An 18,802-nucleotide genomic window follows, 5' to 3' on the forward strand; every position below is an offset into this window, starting at 1 on the left:
GGCATGGTTCAGAACCTTGCAGCTAGGTACCATCAACAAATTTGAGGAGCTAGGCCAACAATTCATAATGCAGCTCATGGCCAACAGAAAGAGAAGGCGACCAGCCGCCTATCTCCTCACTATAAAATAGTGGGAGGACGAGAGTCTGAAGGTATATCTGTACCGATTCAATAAAGAGTGCATGACCACAGATTATCAAGACGAGAAACTCGTGCCAATGGCGCTCTTGGGCTGCATGTGGCCTCGAAACCCTTTCATGGCAGAAATATTGCGAAGAATCCAGCCACCCTACAGGATTTCATGGACCGAGCCAACGACTTCGTCAATGCCGAAGATACCCTCAAAGCCCTTACTGCCCCAAGGCGTGCATAAGTAGAGCAGCAGACGAACAGTTTCAAGCGGTGTGCCAACACAAAAATCCACGAGAAGGAACCCAAGGAAAGGAACACGAGAGAAAAAGAGACGGCAACACTGCCCCACAGAAAGTGCACTCGAACATGAACGTGCAAGCACAGGGTGAAGAGCACTTGCAGGGAGGCAACAACTGCGGTGAGAGAGCTTTTAGTTACTGCAACTTTCACAACATAGAGGCCACCGAACCAAATATTGTCATCAACTAAGGAAGAAGATAGAAGAGATCTGAGAATAGGTTCAAGAAGAAATGTTCAGACATCTGGGTGCCCACTGCTTGTCATTGCCCAGACGAGCAATGAGCGAAAGGAAAGAACTAAGGCGGGAAGATCGCTAAAGTGAGAGCCCGAGAAGGAAAAGAGATGATGCCAATGGGTGAGATCCATTAATGGAAAAGTTTCGTTTGATGATGCCGACTGCGAATGGGTGATCTACCCGCATGATGACGCTCTGTTAGTAACAATGTTGGTGGCCAATTTCACTACTAAAAGAATATTAATAGACAACAACAGCTCGATTGACATCCTATTGTTGGAGGCCTTCGTCAAAATGAGTATCAACTAGGATCGACTACAACCATTCCTCATGCTGCAGAGTGGATTCTCTAACAAGGTGGTATAGCTACTGGATTCCATAATCCTGATAGTATTCGTTAGGATGGGAAAACTCACGGCGACCACCATGGCCGACTTCCTTGTAGTCAAGGCCCACTCCTCATACAACGCCATAATCGGGCGACCAACGCTGAATAGTTTGAATTGACATATCGTTTAAAGATGAAGTTTCCAACAGAGGCAGGTGTAGGGGTGATATGCAACGAACAGGTAGCGGCGAGGGAATATTATGTGCAGGAATTGAACGGTGAGAAGGGAGGTGGCCCCTTAACTACTCAGTTGAGGGGCCAGAAACTGGCTTCCTTACCTAAAGCCATCCAAAGCTCGGCCAAAGGTCAACCAAGCAAAGGCCCGATGGGGCGGGATGCATCGGGAATGAGAATTAGTTCCCTCTTTTGTTTGATGGCTCCCTATGTAAAGAGTAGTCGATAAATCAAATAAAAGGTATATATACATGTGTATATTTATGTGTGTAAATGTTGAATGTTACAGCGCACCCCGACGATTATAAAAGGGTGCACCTCTCCCAAGTGTCTCAGTCTCTCCTTGTCACTGAGAGTGGTCAAGTCCATCTCCCGCCTGGCTATCTAAGCCAATGTTTCGCACTCTCATGTCGACAATTATAGGAGGGAACACATCTCCCAAGTGTTCCAGTCTCTCCTAGCCATCAAGCGTGGTCGAGTCCATCTCCCTCTTAAGTATTTAAGCCGATGCTCAATTATGGCACCCCAACGATTATATGAGGGAACACCTCTCCAAAGTATCCCAGTCTCTCCTCGCCACCTAGCGTGGTCGAATCCATCTTCCACCTGGTTATCTAAGCTGATATTTCGGGCTCGCACCCTGACAATTATAAGAGGGAACACCTCTCCCAAGGGTGGGAGAGAAAACAGAAAACTATATACACTCAAGGGTGGGAAGTTGGAACAGAGAATACATCAGGCATTAAATCTCGGCCTTGGGACTCGAGGGAATCAAGATCTTCCCTGTCGGGGGCAAAAGTGCCCAGATCCATCCAAAGTCTCAGAATCGTCTTGAGGCTTCACTGCCATATGCCCCCTCATCTTCTCCAGTCCTCGGGTGTACTCGTGGCTCCAAGCCTGATTATAAAGCCGCTTGGACGCTGCTAATTGGGAAGCGAGCTTGGCGAGTTTCCTGTTGACGATGGTGAGCTCGGCCCCCAGTTCCCTTGCCCATTCCTCGCAGGACCTCAGCTCCTTCTTGAGTCGCGAGTGGGACTAGCCTAGCTCCATGTACAAGTCCTCTGCTTTGTCTTTGTCCCTATGGAGCGCAACGTTCTTCACTGCGAGCGCCTCTTTCTTGAACTAAAACTCCCCAATACACTTCTCCATGTCTCGACAAGCTTCCTTGGCTTCCAACCAATGAGGTGACATACCTCAGGTAGCGCTCTTGGGCCTCCTCCAAGAGAAGTGCCTACCTTTGCTCCAAGTGCTTCCCCTATTTGGTGGCCCTAACTTTGGACTGGTGGCAAGACGCTTCTTGCCTCAACTCCTCCATGCCTTTTCAGAGGTTGGATGTTTCCTTACAGAGGTGACCCAAAGATCTCCAGAAAGAACGCGTTGCAAGCCTCGAATTCGGCAAAGGCCTTCTCAGCATGCTCCTTCACGAACGAAAGCCTGAACATTTCGCGGAAGGCCTGCTGCCGAGACTATACCAAGCTTGGGCCTCATTCTCTGCTTGAGCGTAGCCATCCACAACCCAAGCCGTAGGAAATCAAATCCGTGCCAAATGAAACCAGTCATACTGCAAGAAAAGAAAAAAAAAAAAAAAAAACCCTACTACTATAGATTAAAGATCAGCCGCCTCCCAATGAATGACACCTCTAACTTTGCGACATCTTGGTCGGGACCAACCGCCACCTTTTGGTCACCCGTGGAGTGGAAGGTATGTCCAAGTCAGCATTGAGATGCTCTTGATTGGGGGCGACCTGATAAAGTGTCAAAAAATGCATAATTAAGTTGATAAAGTGACTAAGTTGTTTAACCAAAAAAATGAATTAAACACTTAATTATTCAGTAAATTATAAACTGGGGTCAATTGTTAAATCATGATATTTTGCTCTTAAAAAGATTTATGCAGCTAGTCCACATCAAAATTAATACCCCAACTTTTACTCCTCTCTCGTATCTTACTTATAGGTTGCAAGGCATTATGGGAAAAAATGTTAAAGCACATGGGTAATCTTGGAAATACCCAACTAGCACGGCAGCATCCAAAAGAATGCATTGCACAGCAAGCTCACGCACTACGCCGGTGCAAGGGAGATCACGCGGCACTGCAGGGCTAGATGGTGGCCTCACAAAACTGAGCTGGACGCAACTGCAGGAATTGGGGGCTAGAACGAGCGCACCACATAGGAAACGAGGTCACGCACAGTATAAAAGGAAGCCATTTTTCTGTGCGGAGCTCTCGTTTTTTTTTTTTTTTTTTTTTGCATTTATTTTTCCGGACTTTTGTTTAGGGGATTTTTTTTCTTAGTTGTAGATGTTCTGGAAATGTTTTTTTTTTTCAACAGCTTTGTTATGCATCTAGCAACCCTTCTATGAGTTTGGGTTTACTTGTTTTAATTTCTATTTCCTGAGAGAATAATGTTAGGCTAAGTTTTCATCTTGAGCTACAAGATATGGATTCTCTTGCTCTAAACTACTGATTAGAGTGATTCTGATATGATAAAAATCTATTTTATAGTTTTGCAAGTCAATTTTGTTGAGACAAGTCAAAACCAGAAATTCTTGTTCTTGTTCTACTGTTGACGAAAGGCACAACAAAAACTTAGTAATATTTTCAATGTTTTTCATGGTTGGTATTCATAGTAAATTTATTTGTATTCTATAGATATTTTGGACTGGAAATCTGGTTTTAAATCTTCATTTTCCGATTGTTAATGCTTAGACTATATTGACAATTGAGTTATAGAGTTAGACCTCTTAATCAGAGTTTGGAAAATGAGGAAACATTCTTGTAGCCCAAGTGTTTGACATTTTGTGTAACTAGTTTTGATATTTCTGCAATCTCTACATTTCATGCACCCATTTTACTCATACTAATATTTCTCATTTCTTTTAATTTGACAAGCAATCAGAAAACCAATTTCTCTCCATTCTTAAACTTTGTTTCATCCAAAAATCAAAACCATCATTTTCATTAATAAATACTACATCTATACATAAGCATATATTCTTATTTCTCTCCTTAGTTGTGTAAAAACCCATTTCTTAAACACATTCATTGCACAAAATGCCTCTCATTAAATGTTTGCTCAGCATGAATGTTGTTGTCCTTGTGAAAATGACCTTGGAACTCCTGCATGTACTACTTTGATAGCTTCTGCACTTGGAATATAGATTTAGAAAGCCATCAAGACCTCCTCGTCCCCCTGGCAAGGCTTCTTCTCCAGCCCCTGACGGGGCATCAAAAGGCCTTTTCAAGCCTTAATCAGCGAGGGGCTCCCTCAAGAAATGGTGGCCCATCACATGAGACTTATTTGGTGCCACCAAGAACCGGTTGATGTTGGCCTCGGTCAAGGCGTTAGTCCAAACCTCCTCCTAGTGCTCCTGGACCTTGAAATACACCAATTGTATGCAAGCCCGATTTCGCTCATAAAGGTTCACCATGATCTTTTTGTTGTCGGGGACAATCCCCCAGTCTGACCAAAGGGGAAACTCCTAAGTGGCGACTTCGTTGGTCAGAAACTCCCCATCCCCGCCCCTCAAAGTGAGCGAGTTGGAATTTAGGATGAGAATGAAAACTGCAAATGTTCCCCTCCAAAGCTCGAACTGCATGGGTAAACAAGAACTCCTGGGCGGTCAAGTTCGGATACTCCTCCCTAGCAGCCTCTAGGACCATGCACCAAGGCACACAACACGACGTTAAAATCCTCCAGGCATTGGGATGTATCTGGGCCGAGGCCATCCCTAAGTTGTCCAGTACGTCGCGAATAGGGCGGCAAAACGAAAGCCTAAGTCCATACGAAAAAAGTGTCGACGTGCAAAGCAACCTTCTCGACATTGCCCTTTGGGTCAAGAAAAAAGTGTCAACGTGCAGAGCAACCTTCTCGATATTGCCCTCTGGGTCGACATCCTCGCAAAGAGGTTGTGGAACCTCCAGGATGACGGGATCTGAGACTCCATTCGTACTGCAAAGCATACTCAGAGCCGCAAGGTCCACCAACCATATCAGTCATAGAACGGAAGCTCATGATAGGAGGAAGATTTGGGTCCCTTCTGGGACTCATCACGACTAGATGAGCTCTTGGAAGCCATTGAAAGTAGATCTAAGGAGCAAAGAAGAAGAAAAGATCTGGGTCGAAAAAGAGGGTGTCGATTGAGAAACTCAAAAATTGGAATCAGGTTAAAGACCGTTTGAATAACAAGATGAGGATTTAATATGGGAGAAGGTGAATATTTAGAAGCTCCAACAGAAAGTTGACAAGATGTGTAGGTATGACTGTTGCGTATGTTCCTTAGACATGAGAATACACAACGACAACTGAATTTAAGTGGGAGAGTGGAAACGAGCTGAGGCAATAAAATTTTGAAAAAGTCTAAATGCAGGCATGGGAGGGGCCTCCCTGCGGACGGTTGCCTACGTGGACTAAAACAACCCGTTTTGATGAAAACGGTGTGCACGACTTTTGTTCAATTGAAGAACCCCCTTCTGAAAACATAAAATGCAGCATTTTTCATTGAGAATCTTCTTCTCCATCCACTCGAGAACATGAAGCCATTCCCTTCCCGTTCCCCAGAACTGGCCTCTCTGTGTGTGACTCTCCCCTCCCCATTACCGATTAAGAAATCCCGAAATGTTGATTGCTGCAACTGATCAACAACGACAGTAAGCGACACAGATCTGAGACTGTGCTACGATATGAGCGGGAGAGAAACAAAACCAAAGCTTTTTCTAAATCAAGATAGATGAAAGTGTAAAAGAAACGAAACCAATCGATGATGGAAGAAATTGTAAAAGAAATGAAACGAAAAGACGATGGACGAAACTGTAAAAGAAATGAAAGCAAGAGAGAAACCAGTCCACAACTCAACTTTTTTGAAATCAAGAGAGACGAAAACAAGAGAGAGAGAGGAAAAGTTTGTTTAGTGTTTTCCCTTCTTCTTCTTCCCCTTTTTTTTTTAAAAAAATAAAATAAATACTACCACGTCAGAGGGAGTGCGCATACAGGCACAAATTTTTGCCTGTACCTATCAAAACTCTAAAATTTTCGTCGCGCCCACGTGGCAAAAATTTGATGGATAACTGGGTTTTTGTACACTTATGCCTTGTAAATTTGTATAACTTAATGTTACCCTATGGTCTACAGATTCATTGAACTTTGCAGCACATTGGGAGGGGTAATCCATTCTTACCAACTTAACCAAAACGGCAAAGTTTTCCTGCATGTCCCACAATTTTCAAAGAACTGATACGCTTGGCATCAACTCCATTTCAGAAGTTCTAACCCAATGCCCAGGTATCATGTTCTTCACTCTCAAATACTCGACCGTTGGTTCCCGCCTTAAGCATTCTTTGTTCCATTTCCACTCTCTACCCACCACTTTCATCCACAGATTCAAGTCCCCCATTCACCAAAACCTCCACCACCTCCTAGGGAAATGCTCATCCATGAGAGAACTCAAGCTAATCCATGCCCAAATCATCCTCCATGGCCTAACCAACGAGAACCTCACACTGGGAAAGTTAGTTTCTTTCTGCGCCATCGCCGACACCGGAGATCTCGAATATGCACGGCTCGTATTCAACAAAGCCCCAGAACCCAATAAGTTTATGTACAATAGTTTGATAAGGGGTTACTCAAATGGTGATGACCCAATGGAGGCAATTTCGCTCTACCGCAAAATGATTGGTTCGGGCCTTTCGCCAAACGAGTTTACCCTTCCCTTTGTTCTCAAGGCCTGTGCTCGAAAGTTGGCGTGTTGGGAAGCTGTAGTTGTTCATGGTCAAGCCATTAAATTCGGAACTGGTTTCCAAGTTTGTGTGCAAAATGCCCTTATCAGCGTGTATGTTGTTTGTGGGTCGATTGGGTGTGCCCGGAAAATGTTTGACGGTATTTCGGAAAGGACTTTAGTCTCGTGGAATTTGATGATTGGTGGTTATTCGAAAATGGGTTTTTCCAAGGAAGCTTTTTTATTGTTTCAGGAGATGAGAGAATTAGGGGTGGGGCCTGATGAGTTCACCTTAGTTAGTTTACTTTCTCTTTGTTCACGAGTTTGTGATTTGGATTTTGGAAGATTTTTGCATCTTTACATTGAGATTACAGGAATTGAGATTGATCTAATCGTGAGAAATGCTCTTCTGGATATGTGCGCTAAGTGTGGGGATTTGCATGCCGCGAAAATGGTTTTCGACCGAATGCCTAACAAAAATGTGGTCTCTTGGACTTCCCTTGTTACTGCATATGCTAAACATGGCCTCACTTTATCCGCTCAGAAAATCTTTGATAACATGCCAGTGAAAAATGTGGTTTCTTGGAATTCAATGATTTCGTCTTATGTCAGAGAAGGCCGTTGCAGGGAAGCTTTGGATCTTTATCTCAACATGTGTGATTTGAGGGTGGTGCCGGATGAGGCTACCTTAGTTAGCATACTCTCAGCCTGTAGCCAAATTGGTGATCTGGTCATGGGAAAGAAAATCCATAATTACATATGCAGTAACAGTTCAATACATGGGGTCACTCTATATAACTCCCTCATAGACATGTATGCAAAGTGTGGTGCCCCTAGAATTGCCTTGGATATCTTTTACAAGATTCCAGAAAAGAATACAGTGTCCTGGAATGCTATTGTTGGGGCCCTGGCACTCCATGGTCGTGGCTTAGAAGCTATAGACCTCTTTGAAAAGATGCAAGCATGTGGAGTTCAGCCTGATGAGATCACTTTCACTGGATTGCTTTCTGCTTGTAGTCACAGTGGTCTTATTGACTTGGGGAGACATTATTTTCACAAAATGAGTTCCATTTACGGGCTATCACCTGAAATTGAGCACTATGCTTGCATGGTTGATCTTCTTGGGAGAGGAGGGCTCTTAGAAGAAGCAATTAGGCTGATAGGAGGAATGCCAATGAAGCCGGATGTTGTGGTTTGGTGTGCCTTGCTCGGTGCTTGTAGGACCTATGGTAATATAGAGGTTGGGAGGCAAATCCTAAAGCAGCTTTTGGTGATGGAGCCATATAACTCGGGGCTTTACGTGCTTCTCTCAAACATATACTGTGAAGCTGAAAGATGGGAAGATGTGAAGAAGATAAGGAAACTAATGGATAACTGTGGGATCAAAAAGTGTAGAGCAATTAGCCTCATCGAGATTGATGGTTGTGTTCATGAGTTTCTGGTTGACGACAAGAGACATGAAATTTGGAGCAGTATACACTCCATGCTTGATCAATTAACACAACATTTGAAGTTTTCAGGATATTCATTCAATATTTCAAGTGCGTATTTGGATGTAGATGAAATATAGCCCCATGCCCATTTTTGAGTTGTATTAATAAGCTGTGAGAAAGTAACTTGTAACACTAGGATTATATCTTTATTCTTTTCCTTCTATTATTTGTAAAACATCCCTTCTAATTATAAAATCAGGAAAGAGCACGTGTATGAACAGGAAATTCTTAAAGAGTTTCTATTTCACAGTGCAGATTTCTACCTTTAGTTCATACAGTCTAGCCAAGCTGATGATTATTCACAGCTTCCATCATTACAAAGAATTGGGGTCTTCTTGTCACGACCATGTAGACTGACCCGTCATTCTATAGGTCAATACTAAAAACAATTGAAAAATTTTCAATCTAGAACATATTTTAAAAACTCTTTATTCAAAATTTTCATTCCACTTCCAAAAAACTCAATAAAAAATAATTTTCTTAAAAATTATCTCACATTCCTAAAATGTTTCCTATCCAAAAAGAGTTCTGTTAGGTGCCCGGGTCCTTGTACTCGGACTCTCACATGTGAACGATGATTCTACTGAAAATCCAGTTAGTAGTAACAACTTGTGAAGATCATGTTATAGATGAAAGGCCAGCTGAAATCATGTACTTGTAATTAGTTTAGGCTAATTTGTATCTTTGTATTAAACTCATTGTCCATTACATGTATATGATACATTCAAGTATAAATAGCTAAGGTTCTCTGGCTTGATTTTTCATTCAAGCTATTTCATTTTAAATCTTTCATAATATCAGAGCTTTCATAGTATCAGAGCAACCAACAAATAATTCCTTGATCCTACCAATCAATATGGCCTCCTCTACAACCTCCTTTGTATTACCAGCAATCACCCACCAGATCTCCTCCAAATTGGATGGCACAAATTATCTAAACTGGGTTTCTCAGTTCATTCCCATTCTTAGAAGTCATGAACTTATGGGCATTACTGATGGCACTGAGCCATGCCCTCCCAAGTTCATCGTTGATGACAATGGAAATATAACTGATGTGATTGATCCCAGCTATTCTATATGGCAAAAGAAGGATCAATACCTTCTTGAATGGTTTACAACCACATTGTCTAATAATGTCCTCTCCTCCATTTATAGACTTGGAACATCAAAGACAAGTAAGGACCTCACTTTCTTCCCATTTTGCATTACAATCTTCTTCACGAATTGCATATTTAAAATGCCAGTTGCAGTCTTTACAGCAAGGCTCTCGCTCCTGCTCAGAGTATCTCAGTCAAGCCCAATCCTGGGCTGACCAACTCAGTTGTTGGGAAGAATATAGAAGATGATGATCTCATATCATACGCCTTAGGAGGCCTGAACCCAGCATACACTGCATTTATCACCTCCTTCAACTTTGCCACTCGTGATACAACCTTCTCATTTGAAGACTTTCAGGCAAAACTACTTAATAACGAGATATTGCAAGGAAATACATCTACTCCAAGCAGCTGTGAATCGAGGAATTTTGTCTTTTATTCTCACAAGCCAAAGCAATATAATCAGAAGGGAATAAACTCTGGTCATAACAAAAACTACTAGCGAAACAACAAAGCTAGTAGTAACTCATATCAGTAACATCAAAGGTGAATGGATGGCCAGAGCAACTCCAAGAACCAAACCTCTTTTACAGGAACTTCTACCAAAGCACCATGTCAAATCTGTGGGAAGATGTGACACCAAGCCCTTGACTGCTTCCACAGTGTAAAATTTGCCTATCAGGGGAGGATCCACCCACGAAACTAGCAGCAATGGTTACTAAAAAAAACACTGCTCAAAACTCATCAGAGGAACAAACATGGTATGCTAACAGTGGATCAAACAACCATGTCATATCTGCTCTTGAGAATCTAACAATTCATGACTCTTATAAAGGTGATGAAGAAGTGGCAGTAGGTAATGGTGATGATCTGTCCATAGCTCATACAAGTTCCAGTACCCTCTATAATTCCAATAATTCTTTCCAAATGAAAAAATCCTACACTGCCCCACTGTTGTTGGAAACTTACTATCCATACAGAAGTTTTGTGTTGATAATCATTGTTGGATCATTTTGACTGACTCTTATTATTTTGTGAAGGACATTGGCAAGAGGCAAACACTTTTCGAAGGGCGCAGTAGAGATGGACTTTATCCCATCATGCTTTCAAGGTCAATAAATAAAACATGAAGACTCACTGCCTTCATAGGGGTCACAAGATTCTGTAACTTGGCATAGAAAACTAGGACATCCCACGTCACTAGTCTTTAACCAAGTCAAGAATCTTGTAAATCTTCCTATAACCAAATCAAGTCAATATAGTCCTTTGTGTGAGTCTTGCCAATTGGCAAAATTAAAGTGTTTACCCTTTTCAGATTCAAATAATGTAACATCTCATCCCTTTGATTCATTCAGATCTATGGAGCTCACATGTTTCTTCTCTCAATGGATGCAAGTACTATGTTATTTTTATTGATAATTTCTTGAGATTCACTTAGCTATTTCCATTGCATGCCAAATTTGATACCTTTGACTACTTTCTCAAATTTAAATGCCTAGTGGAGAACCTTTTTCCCAGCAAAATAAAAGTCTTTCAATCAGATGGAGGTGGAGAATTCACTTCTCAGTTTCTAACCTCCCATGGCATTAATCACGGAATCCCATGCTCCTACACTCCTTAAGAAAATGGGTTGACTGAGAGAAAACACTGACACATAGTTGAGACAGGTTTAGCCATGCTTGAACAATCCCACTTACCCTCTAATTTTGGGTAGACTCCTTTAACACTAGTATATCTCGTTAACAAACAACTAGATTACACCTTGCTATGTGTCTTTGGCTGTACTTGTTATCCCTTGCTTCGACCTTATAACAGTTACAAACTAATGTATCAGTCCAAAAGATGTGTTTTCTTAGGTTATAACTTTAATTACCTTGGCTATAGATGTTATGAATCTCATTTCAAAAAGGTCATCATCAGTAAACATGTGGTCGTTGATGAAACCAACTTTCCAGCAAAGGATTAGTCTCCATCTCTACCATATGTGCTTGCAACAGCTTCTGCGCCATATGCAATTACTCCTTTACAGAGTACACAAATTGCCCAAGTATCATCTTTTATTCCAACTGATAACTCTTTTCCTTTTCTCAATAACAATCTTGGATGTACATCTTTGTCCATAGAATCCTCTCCCACTACAGACACCACCACCTCACCACAAACCTTAGCTTCACCTTCTCATCTATTTGTTGACACTCCAACCCCCCAAAACTCAAATCCCATCTTTGGCCATCCATCCTCCACAGACCTCATTTATGCCTCCACCTCATCTCATTCCATGACTACCCGCTCTCAAGATGGCACTAGAAAAATTAAAACCTTCTCTGAATATCATCTCTATCATTCCACCAAGCATCCCATGGCTTTTCAATCCACTACCTGTGCCACTCCACGCACTTTTGCTCAAGCAAACACATCACCCCATTGGCCCCAGCCATGCAGGAAGAAGTTCATGCCCTCCAGTCCAATCATACATGGTTCCTCTATCCACAACCCAGTCATAAGAACATTATCACCAACAAATGAGTCTTCAAAGTTAAACAAAAGGCAGATGGTTCTCTTGATCGCTTCAGGCTCAACTTGTGGCTATAGATTTCGAACAACAAGATGGGATAGCCAGGCACCGGCGACAAGAGGGAGGAGGATGACGCTTGGTTGGCCACCAGCAAGAAAGTGGAGGGAGGTTTACCAAGAAGGGAGGGCATGGGCTTGTTCCGTGACTCACGGCCTGGTGGGTATCCCACAATCCGCCAGCGGCGGACATGCGAGTGGCCTTTTTTGCCGAACTCCAAGCATCGTGTGAAATTGTACAGAATTGTACAGAAAAGTAAAAGGAAAAACAGATCAATGAAGAGATGTATTCTAGATTGAAAAAATTCTCATTCATTTCAATTAATTATATCTGTACAAAATGACTCTATTTATACACTTGAAAATGATCAATAATGCTGATCAACCATTGACATCTGGCATAACTAATTTAACTGTCAAGCCTTCTGTTTGGCTACTTGAGACTTTAACTCTAATTCATCTATTAGATTCTGGGTATCCCAACACATCGAAGGGGAGGTTTGGTGGAAGGAGGGTTGGAGGAAGAAGCCATGGAGGCAATGGAGAGAGAATCGGTTAGGCTGATACCATTTCAAATTTAGAAAATATTCAAACTGTTCATTCAAAGAATCTACTTTTTACACTGAGGGCCGTTACATATATATAGCTGAACTAGGCTAGACTTTGTATGAAAACTGTGCATGTAAGGAAATGATATGTTAATTACAAAAATATGGGACTAATTACAAGAATCAAGGAATTGCTGATTTGTCTTAATATGGAAAGATTCTGTCAATACCTTCAGTCCTATGGTTAAATGTTCCACCATCCACGCCATTTTAGCTTTTGCAGTTCATTACCATTGGCCCATAAGACAACTGGAAGTATCCAATGCCTTTCTCTATGGATCTATCTCTTGAGGAATAAATCTTCATGGAGCAACCTCTTGGCTTCATCAATCCAGCATATCTCAACCATGTTTGTAAGTTTCAAAAGGTAATTTATGGCCTTAAACAGGCCACTCGAGCATGGTTCAACAAATGCACCAACACTCTCCTTGTTCTTGGCTTTTAAGTTTTAAGAGTCTAAAGTAGACTACTTCATGTTTATCTTTCATCAATCACATGTTTCTCTATTTTTGCTCACATATGTTGAAGATATTATCGTAAAAGGAAACAACTCCAGTGCTGTTACTCATTTGATTGATTGTCTAAAACTCTCTTTTGCTATTAAAGATCTCGGGCCTCTTCATTTATTTTTAGGCATTCAAGTCCTTCGCACTGAGGAGGTCTCCATTTGTTCCAAGCCAAGTACATTACAAATGTCCTAGAGAAATGTAAGATGACTGGAGCTAAACCAGCTAAGACACCTCTGTCTGCATGTGCCAAACTCTCCCAAAATGATGGTGATCCTCTGGCCAATGCCACATAATATCGTCAACTGGTTGGATCGCTACAGAACTGCACCCTCACATGTCCAGATATTGCATTCTCCATCAACCAACTCTGCCAATTCATGCACAACCCCACCACAACGCATTGGACTGCTGCCAAGAGGGTTCTTCACTATCTCAAGTGTTCTTTACATCATGGTTTATTTTTTGGCCTTGGCACACTCAATTTAATAGCATATAGTGACTCTGATTGGGCTGGGAATCCTGATGACCGCCACTTCACCATTGTTTATACTGTTTTTCTTGGTCCATGCTTGCTCAGTTGGAGTGCTAAGAAGCAACCCATGGTGTCCAAGTCTAGTATAGAAGCTGAGTACATATCTTTGGCACAACTTGCTGCCCCTCCTACACTCTGGTGTGACAACCTTGAGCCCTAGCCTTGGCCTCTAATTCTGAATTCCACGCTCGCACTAAACAAGTTGAGGTTGACTACCATTTCATAAGAGAAAATGTAGTTGCCAAGGACAATATCACACGATATTATACTACCCTTGAACAACTTGCAAATATATTTACAAAAAGGCTCACTTCTGCACGTTTCCTCCTTCTTTGGGACAAGCTTAGGATCTGCTCCACACCCATGAGCTTGCAGGGGGATGTCAAGACAAGTGTCAAACCAGGCGTCACACCTAATATGGAACCACCAAATTCACAACTCCTCGAGATTCAAGCAATATCACAATTGCCACAAAGCAAATTCTTTGTAAAAGGAAATCCAGCCAGCAGTAACGACTAGTGAAGATCATTTTATAGATGGAAGGCCAATTGAAATCATGTACTTATTATTAGTTTAGGCTAATTTATATCTTTTTCTTAACTCATTGTTCATTACGTGTATGCGATACATTCAAGTATAAATAGTAGAGGTTCTCTAGCTTGATTTTTCATTCAAGCCATTTCATTTTAAATCTTTCATTAAGTTCTATTTGCAATGCAAGGAACATCAAATGGCAAAGTACTTTGTGAAATTGTAAAATTAAGTGAGCGATGAGTGGACGGCACAAGGAGTCAATCCGCCCTCAACATCCGGACGGGAGCACCCGCCCATGGGGGCGAGGCCGGGGCTAGGGCCTGCCTACCCAGGAAGTGCGTTTAGCACCGCTAGAACATACTAAAAATTAAAGATTAAAAAAAAAGAACAAAAAATTACACCATTTTCTCCAAGCCCTTCAAAAAAACATGTAATTCAAACTAGATCTCTCTTGACTAACCCAAAATTTTTCTTCAAATAAAGGAAAAAAAAAACACACACACACAACCACAAAGCTCAATCCTTGTGGGCCTGCGGCACAACACAAGCCCCCTTCAAGTGCGGCTTCTATATGATGCACACGGTAAATATTGTAGCCCTCTCACTTGGTGCGCCTACGCGATGAATTGAAAAATGCGAAAAAAAAAAAAAGCAGTTAGTATATGAGATGAGATATAAAATTCTTATATAATTTTATTTATCTCATCTTATTCTCAAACATAATTTAAATACAAAATTTTTAAACTAATCATTACAACTTTTTCAAATTAATTATTACAACTTTTTAAAAATCTTAAATAAAAAATAAAAGACAATTCCAACCTTTTTAAATTCTAAATAAAAATAATATTATAAAATTATATTATTATAATATTTTAACTTTATAATATTTTTTATTTAATTTTTTCTCTTTTATTTCTAAAAAAATAAAAACATATTTAACTCAAATTGTCTCATTATTATTGACAGACTATTTTATTATTATTTATAAAATTATCATCTCAGCTCACACTCCGAACGAGAACTTAATACCATGAAGGCAATTTCTAAGAAGCTTCACTTAGATAGGAAGTTGGAAACACTTCACGTGTATGAACTTCGTTGCCACTAAAAAATCTTCCTTCCTAATTAAATAAGAGATCAACTTTTGCAGGTTGCAGCTTAATTTGGAACCAAACCAAAAAAAGCTTCTTTCACGTGAAAGCCAAATTCTTCGATCTACGCAAAGAAAAAATAAAAAATTACAAACTTCCAAATATATCCAATTAATTCTACAGGTTTTAAATTAAGTTAGTTTCTTTTTTTCTCACATATATATATATAGATCACGATGTATATATGTCGATCGTGGGTTACTTTTCCTTCTTTAAATGCACTTTCTCGCCTATTTCTTCTAGTTTTAATTCTTAGGTCTTTAAATGCACTTTCTCGCCTATGTGATCGATGGAATTAGTTGAGTTTTGACCTGCATGCATGGAGCTCAGGATTCCTGATCATGTGGAGCCACCACATCACATGCATAGCCATCATGATAATGACTCTTTGGCAGGGATCGATCGAGGAACTTTCGTGGGTACTAATGATCAAGTCAGTCTACTCGTGATGACCCCCAGAAATTTTTGTCAACCTTTGCGTTCTGATCATCAAATTAATTATAAATTAAAAGCTAGAATATTTTATATGGTCCGACATGGGAAAATTTGGAAATCTATTTTAGATTTAATTTTTTAGGGTCAGATTCTGTTTAGGGTCGGGTCTGTCTAATGCCCTAGAATGTACGTACGTACGTACATGATAATCGTGCTTATAATGTGTTTTAATTTGCCGGTTGGTGGGGTTTATTTTTTGCGATTCCAACAGGGTTTGTTTCTGATCAATCCATCATCATGAATTGATTTAATTAGCCAGAAACTATGATCAAATCCTTCAAGCATATATATATGAAACTATGATCAAATCCTTGAAGCTTATATATAAATATTTTAATCATATATATATTTATCATTTGCATGCGAAATTATTTCCATGGCTGAGCTGCATGCATATATATCGATCATGATCTATAATCCATGACCAACTTTACTTTTTTTAATAATATATGTAAACTGATGAAGCCTCAAAAAGCTCAAGAAATAAATCGTATTATTCAAACAAAAAGGGGAGGAAAAAAAAGGAAGGGAGGAGGGGGAACCCATGCATGCAAACAGGAAGCTGGGACCCAGAAAAAGTAAAATAGAGTAAAATCATTTATCAGAGAAATGCTTTAATTTCAGGTAGGGAGCCAAAAAACATTTATTTATTTTAGTAGTATGCAGGCAGATTGCATGAATCTCCATGCGTGTTTAAAAAAAGAGGATTGTTGGATGGGAAAGGTGAGCTGAAGAAGCTTCAAGGAAAGGCTTAGGGATCATGGGATCTACTCTTCAATTTAATTGTCGTTTCAATAGCATTCATAAAATATTATTATTTATAATTTAATTCAACTCATTTCAATATTTAAAAATAGGCTAAATCTTTTTATTTGGGCAAACATAAAAAATAAAAAATAAATAAAAAATGACAGAAACACCAACATTACTACTACTTAAAACTGTTACAACAAAAGTCGTACTACAACACTGTAGGTGACAATACTAGTACTATATAATTAATAATAAAATAATCTTAACTTCTACTTAAAATATATTTTTATTATATGGTATTATATATATATATATATATATAATATATGCATTATCTGGATTTTCTTTTACTTTTTATGATTTTCTGATGAGATATAAATCACAACAAACACGTACATTCAAAAAAAAAATGTCGAAGCTTAATTAGTTAACCTGAAGATAGGAAAAAAAAAGTCCCTATAAAAGGCGGTTTCACAAAACGAGATCATCAACCAATTACATAAGATAAAAGATTCAAACCAGTCGGGTGTTCTTTCTCATTTTACACGCTCTAATAAAATTTTAACACGCATGTGACTTACGGTGTACGTCGAGAAAAGTCTTATAAGACTTTTCCTTCATCTCGAGTTCTCCCCTCTCATCTTCCTTTTTTCTCTCTCTTCCTCTCAAAACTGTAACTCAGAAATAGTTGTTTGTAAAAAATAAAAATTAGTAAAACACTATAACGTGACCAACAAACCTCAAGGGACATAACACCTACAAGAGAATAAGAAAATGGCCTCAACAATATCTATGCTGATATAAGTATCCAAAATTACTAGACAATAAATAAATAATCTCTAGATGAATGAGTGCATCTCCATGGCCATAAAAATCTCACCAAAGCCATAACGTGAGAAAGCACAAATCATTATGCATATAAATTTTTTTTACGGGAGAGCAACTAAGTGAGATCAAATGGGAGCTTCGATGCAAACATTCAAAGGAGAGAGAGAGAGAGAGTGAGAGAGTGAGTAGGGGTAGAAAGGCTCGAGCCTGCTCAACTAGAGAGGGAGGAGGAGAGAGAGGAGAACAGAGATCGGAATAGGGGAGGAGATGAAATTAAAGTAGATTCTGCATGCAATTCTATTTTATTTTTGCTAGAATCCCCATGTGTCTTGTGATTATTTGTAGGTGTAAAATAACGAAAGTCATCCGACCGGTTGCTAGCCTCTCTCATTACATAAAAGATTCGTCGACCCAAAATTTCATAATTGGCTCATAATGGAGTCCTAACCTTTATCTAATCCGGGTCAATTATTTGCTTTGACTCACATTACAGCTAGGTGTGTAAGATTAAATTTTTTAAGAAAAAACTACTTTGTCTTCCAATTATACTTGACCGCTTGATATTTTTTTTTTTAACTTAATGATTAAGGAAGTGATTTTAAGTGTATTAGAGTATTTTTTTTATTTTTTTAAAGTATTTAAATATATTTAAAAAATGTAAAAAAAAAAAAAAAAACAGTCAACTTGAGCAGACTCAAAACAAGCAATCAACTTGAGCGGACTCCTCTGAGCGGCATAGTAGCCCGACTCAATTTGTTAATCTTTAGATCATCTCCCTGCAGCTAAGGCCTAAAGCCCTTACTATGTCACTCGTCCACGTGTTGTAGACAAACCAACCAAATTAAACAAAAGAAAATTTAAAAAAAGAAAAAAGAAATATCATGTAGACTCTTGATCTCAAATTACTCTCACATCCTAAATAAGTACCAATTAAGTGATCTATAATCACCAGTACCCCAAACAACAAAGACATTTAATATTTTCTTTTACACTTACAAAGTTAACGGCCTTAAAAATTTTAAAAAGATAAAAGAAAAGTGAGACGCACCCACTAAAAACTTGGGGTTTGCAAGACAGCACGCGCCATATATATATATATATATATATATATATATATTAGGTAATCTGTGCAAGCATTTTAAAAGAAAAAATGAGATCGATCCACTAAAAAATACCAACTTCTCTTATGTTAGGTCTAATTTCTTTTTTTTTTTTAGTATGCAGATTTCAGTCTATATCTATCAACATAGAAAATTCAGCCACCTCATCAAATGAGGAAATAGAC

At 39.6% G+C, this 18,802-nt stretch overlaps 1 protein-coding gene across 1 annotated transcript; it reads left to right on the top strand.

Annotated features, from left to right (window-relative positions):
• The first annotated feature begins 6,371 nt into the window (after window positions 1-6,371).
• On the top strand, window positions 6,372-8,659 carry LOC108998195 (pentatricopeptide repeat-containing protein At2g22410, mitochondrial-like). Its single transcript, XM_018974687.2, has one exon. It carries the CDS (start codon window positions 6,438-6,440, stop codon window positions 8,511-8,513), a length of 2,076 nt encoding a protein of 691 aa, XP_018830232.1. The 5' UTR covers window positions 6,372-6,437; the 3' UTR covers window positions 8,514-8,659.
• Window positions 8,660-18,802: the final 10,143 nt, after the last annotated feature.

The sequence above is a fragment of the Juglans regia genome, chromosome 12 (genome assembly GCF_001411555.2).
Source record: "Juglans regia cultivar Chandler chromosome 12, Walnut 2.0, whole genome shotgun sequence".
NCBI lineage: Eukaryota > Viridiplantae > Streptophyta > Magnoliopsida > Fagales > Juglandaceae > Juglans > Juglans regia.

Coding starts and splice junctions, on each gene's coding strand:
- LOC108998195 (XM_018974687.2), top strand. CDS start 6,438: ATGTCCCACAATTTTCAAAGAACTGATACGCTTGGCATCAACTCCATT.